We start from the raw sequence: 5,579 nt of genomic DNA, 5'->3' as shown, positions 1-5,579 counted from the left end.
GTGTCCTTTCCTTGGGGCTATTATACACAGGTTCTCGTTGGGTTGCAAGGCATCTAGGAGTCATTGTCATCTAAGAGAACAGCATGGGATGCACATGGAAGTAGCTTGTGTTGTAATTTCCTTGACCTCTTTTATGCACTCGATTCATTAGCTGTTTGCTACTGTGTTGTGATCAGTCTGATTATTGAAATAACAAATACCATCTTTGGTGTCTTGTAATGTAAGATGGATGTGAATTGTCATTCAGGGAGGAGAAAAACTATTATTCACCTATCTCCTGGCTTCTGAGGGCCAACCTGAAACTTGCATCCGATTTATAACTTTGTTTTTATGGCAAGTGTGGAAGTCTTGGGACCCAGGAAGCCCTTTTCTCCCATTCCTCTTCTGTCAGAGCTCCTGGCCCTGGTCATCCCTTTTGTGATGGGTGGAGGCCCGGCCTGCAGGACACCTCCCCTTCAGTGGGACTGGGTGGCAGGTGCAGGGCAGGTGGAGAGTGGGTGGGGGGCAGAACCTGCGGCAACACCCGAGCCCCTGGTTTTTGACGTCCATGCTAGTCATCAGTGAGATGTCAATGAAGTTAGGGAGTGCCTAAATTGCTGGTTAGTGCTCCTGATAAAGGATTTGCAGGCAAGGTGTAATTGGCGAAGATGAATTTGCAGTGTTGTCAATGGGTTTCATTTAAAGATGTCTTCTCTCCTCCACCATGACCTTGGCTAATTGGGAACTTACTAAAAAAACTTTAGTGAAAATATGGTTCATACCAGTGTGTTTGGAAAACTGTACTGAGTGATAGTTCACATTCATTCATATCACTAAACTGAGGTTATTCTTTGGTAACCAAATGTACTAGTGACTGATAAATTAGTCCACATAAGGCCTAAAGAAGACTATGTAGCCACAGTTTATTTCATTATTTTGATAGGAGAATATAGTACGTTTAAAACAACTAACTTTAAAAGATTGTTTGAATTTTTTCTCAAAATAGAAATGACTTTATTGCTTTTTGATAATAAAAACAATAAAGATGTCAGGCAGTTCAGAGAAGTATAACTAGAACACACTCATAATCTTACCCCTCAGAGATAATATCTGTTAATATTTTGATAAAATAGGTCCCCTTTTTCTACTAAATGTGTATATATTTCAATAAATGTGGTATTCTCCTACACATTTAACAAAAATGGTATTTTATTCATACTGTTTTATTTTCTTTTTTTCTTAAAAATATGTTATGAACCCAAATTAATAAATAAAATTAGATCTAGATACTTATTTTTAACAAATTGCCAATTAGTATATATTTTAAATGTTTATAATTTTTTATTATCATATACTACTCTATAATAAATATTTTGTTTAATTTTTCCAATTATTTTCTTAGGACAGATTTCTAGAAATGGAATTTCAATGTTGATCCATATTTTTCTAGATTGCCCTCCAAAAATGTATCCGTTGCCTCTCCTGTCAACATTTTTGGAAAACATCCTTTGCTAACACTGGTTATTCTGCTGTTACTAACTTTTATGTGGAGTTTTATTAATAGAATACAGCCTCTTCTTAAATTGAGACCTATGCATTTGCTGAATCTCAACATTTTTCCCAGACCAGCCCCCTGATGTTAATGCTAATCTAAAAGCTAAAGCAGCTGAGAAGCTGTCAGCAGGAGAGGCAAAGAGGAGACTCCAGATTCCCCGAGTAAATAAATCATAATTGCATAGTTCTCAGTTATTTGGGGGATAATTACCTGGGTATTTTTGGATTGGAGAGCAGGGGTAGTGTTGAAACAATCTTCAGATTTTTTTCTTTAGATTTTTCTATGTTATGAAGGCCAGGCACCGTGGCTCATGCCTGTAATCCTAGCACTCTGGAGGCCAAGGTGGGAGGATCGCTTGAGCTCAGCAGTTGGAGACCAGCCTAAGCATGAGCAGACCCCATCTCTACTAAAAATAGAAAAATTAGTGAGTGTTGTGGCATGCCCCTGTAGTCCCAGCTACTCGGGAGGCTGAGGCAGGGGGATCACTTGAGGTTATAGTGAGCTATGATGAGGCCACTGCACTGTACCCAGAGTGACAGAGCAAGATTCTGTCTCAAAAAAAAAAAAAAGAATATATTTAAAAATGCAGCTCTGAATTGCCTCCTATGTAGGTTCAATATACATTTTATAGTCCATAAATTACTTTACTTCATTTTGACACCTGAGATTAAAACAAGTACAAAAATTTATTTAATTAAAGCAACATTCTACCGAGGTAGAGTCTATAAAAATATGCATTAGAAAAATATAATAAAAAAGAATAGTAAGGAGATTTAGATTACCTCAGAATTTTGTCAAGTATAACCTCAAAAATGGTTTGAAAATAAACCACCTGTGGTAAGGTAATGGGGTTGGGGAAGGACACAGGAATTGAGCAGTTTATGATAACAAAATCCACATACATGCCTGGCCCGGCGACTGTCATTCATTTATGAGCAGCAGTTTGTGAACACCTGAAGTTAGACTTTGAATTGTGTATGTGTATCTGTGTGTGTGTGTGTGTGTGTGTTTTTTGGTAACAGTTTCTTTAAAAAAACCAAAAAACAAAAGGAAAATAAAATGTGTCTGTGTTTTTCCTCCCTTTTCTCATTTGATTCAGTGTGGAGTTGAAAACATCAGAAGAGCAGAGTCTCTTAATGGAAATCCATTGTTCTCTAAGGTACCTGTAGTGTTACAACCATTTTAGTAGAACATATCGGAGAGTAATCCTCTGAGAAACTCTTGCAGAATATTGGTTTTCTCACATATTAGAACATTTGGAGTTCCAATTAATTACAAAAATAAAATCGAATTCCTTAACCGCTCACGTTTTTTTCCTTCAGATAGCCCCAATTTTCTTATTTCCATCCTCCGAAAACCATCTCGTTTAAAATCTTTTCAGAGAGAAGGTTTAGTGGGTGGGGTAAGAGGATTTCATTTCCTGAAATCTCCGTTTTAACTTTCCTTAAGCTGAGGATTCTCAGGAAGGGAAGATGTACAATTGGGTTCAAAGGATTCACAACTCAAATGAAAAGAAACCGCAAGCAAACCGGGGCGATGATCTGGGCGGATGGGAGCGGGGAAGGCGTGGGGGCCGAGCAGACTTTTGCTTCTGACGGTTCTCTGCTTCCTGCGTGTCTTCCAGGCCCTGGCCGATCTGGTGCACTCGCACATCCAGTCAAACGAGCTGTGCTCCAAGCAGTTGACGCTGAGTTGTCCGCTCTGCGTAAATCCTGTCTGCAGGGAGACTAAATCCTTCTTCACCAACCAGCAGCTGTGACCCCTGCCCGAGGACTTCGTGGGATTAGGCAAATTTGCCAACCTCCAGATACCTCCAATGTGGAGGAGGACGTTATTTAGAGATCAGGAACAGAAGTCACATTAGTATACGTGCAGCCTTTGGGCACAAATTGTGTGATGTCTTGAGGATTGGACTCTGAAATCCTTACTGAGGGATTTCTGTTTTTATATAGCTAAACAGTAACCATTTATATTCCCCCTCTCTGGGTGAAGTTACTAGTTTGTAATGTGCACTAGGACATTGAAAAATGAGTTTTAAAATTTATCTTCTGAGACAGACCCCTATTTTAAATATAGATTTTGGTTTTACTGCCCCAAGCCCCCCTGAAAAGGTACAGACAGCCCCCTCTGTGGGCTGTCAGTGTGAATGAGATCTGTTTACAGTCTCGTGCGTATAGTTGTAGTTTTTAAAATGAACAAAGTTGAGTATTTGAATGAATTTGAAAAAGAAATGTTACCTGATCTTTCCCTAAGCCCGTGGGTGAGGTGTTTGGTTACATACAGCGGCTGCTTTTGCCAGGCAGGCCTCCATTCATCGGTCATTTTGGTATTTGTGTGTGAGTCTCACTTTCCTCGCCGTAAAACTGAGTCAAGTACAGATTTCGAAAGTGTTCTGAGATTTCCCAGGCATGCAAGGCTGATAAATGTCTAGAAATCCAGCGTCACCGTACTCCTTGGTCAGAGTCCCTGGGGCCACAGGGACGGGGCTCCGCCGCTTCCCTTCTGCAAGGACAGAGCTGCTGGGAGACACCAAGGGTGGGCTTCTCCCCCTTAAACCTCCTCCCCAGCCCTCGAGAGCCTTTCCTTCCAGAGTCTTCTATATCTTAGTTGAATGTCTCCTTTCTGCACATTTTTCTTAAGAATTATTTTATAAGGACAGCTCTGCTTTGTAACCTTGAACTTTTTATTTACAATTTTTTACTATAAAAATTATATAGCCATACAATAGGACATTTGAAAAATACAGAAAAGAAAACCACTCTAAAATTATGCTATTTCGTGCCAGTCTTTTCCCGTGGATATTTTTAATGCCATTGTGACCTTGAATTGGGGAGTGGAAAGTTGTTCTAAAAATATAGAAATAATGTTAGATCAGAATCTGATCTTCTGTATTTGGATTTACATGGATTAAAAGATCTCTGATGGATCCATGAAGAATTTGTAATGATCACTTTCTCTTTTCTCCAAGCCCTAAAACTTTGTTCTTCAAAAGAGCATTTCTTTGATTTTTTTTTTCAAAGTAAGTTTATAAACTGGAAGTATTAGGGGATTCATAGACCTTCTATATTCAGAGTTTGCTTTGTTAATAAATATTAGGACATCATTAAGGTTGTAACTAGTGTGATTCATGCTGTCTGCTAAATCAAAACTGATCAAAATTATTAAGTGTGAGGAGTTGACTTTGTAATACAGGAAAAGAAACATGCCATCCACTTATAGTTGTCCTACACTGATAACGGCCCTCAAATTTGAGTAGCATCTTTTCTCTTCCCCGTACATATAGTGTTCTGAAGAATATACATTTGTGAACTGCTTTTTTAAATTAAAAGAAATTTTTGCACTTAAAAGAAAATTTGCTTTATATCAGGAGAAGTAAAGTCATTGTTAAAAGGCCTTTAACTGTGTGTCAGCAGCATGTTGGTGCCTACTAAATAGTAAAAATCTGTGACTTTTCCTGATAATACCTCAGAGTAGACATCTTGCTCAGATAATCCCATGAACAGAATGTGACCTTTCTCTAGGATTCTGTTAAGTTTTTCTTTACAGCTGAAATTATTTAGACAATGATGATTGTGTAGCTTTGAAGAGAAAACGGACTTTTCTGAAGAGAAAGTGGACTTTTCTGCTCCAAGTTGCTCAGACTAAGCCTGTCAGAGGGAACATTATATCAACAATACTAAAGTGATATTAGGTCATTTATGTTTTCAGCTGATCTTAAAAATAGATTTTTCTTTTTTCTTCTTGATTTCTTTTTGGGGAAAATACACTGAGGTGATGGAATGGGTCACTTAAAGTCACTGCATTTTTTCCCTCAGCTAATCCGTTCTCATAAATTGGGTATTTAATTCAAAAAACGCTTATTTAAGGCATGTAGAAGAGATGATTTGCTCAATCTGATACCATTGTGTTTATCCAAAATATGTTACTACACCTCAGGGGTGAGAGGATCAGGCTGCAGCCACACCTAGAGTAGGACCAGCAGCAAGACCTGACCCCTGCCCAGAGTTCAGATGACCAGGGGGCATCTGCATTCCTAGGGGCTCTG

The 5,579-nt window shown here is 38.7% G+C and overlaps 1 protein-coding gene across 1 annotated transcript in view; it reads left to right on the top strand.

Moving 5' to 3' along the window:
- FECH (ferrochelatase) overlaps positions 1-4,246 on the top strand; it is a 41,879-nt gene extending 37,633 nt beyond the window's left edge. Inside the window, 2 exon segments of the mRNA XM_012651799.1 lie at positions 2,634-2,693; positions 3,159-4,246. Of these exon segments, the coding sequence (XP_012507253.1) occupies positions 2,634-2,693; positions 3,159-3,293 (195 nt within the window). The 3' untranslated portion in view covers positions 3,294-4,246.
- The last annotated feature ends 1,333 nt before the right edge of the window (positions 4,247-5,579 follow it).

The sequence above is a fragment of the Propithecus coquereli genome, unplaced genomic scaffold, assembly GCF_000956105.1.
Source record: "Propithecus coquereli isolate 6110/MARCELLA unplaced genomic scaffold, Pcoq_1.0 Scaffold37, whole genome shotgun sequence".
Classification (NCBI taxonomy): Eukaryota; Metazoa; Chordata; class Mammalia; order Primates; family Indriidae; genus Propithecus; species Propithecus coquereli.
Note: the sequence above shows the minus strand (reverse complement) of the source record. Positions and strands in the feature narration are given on the sequence as shown.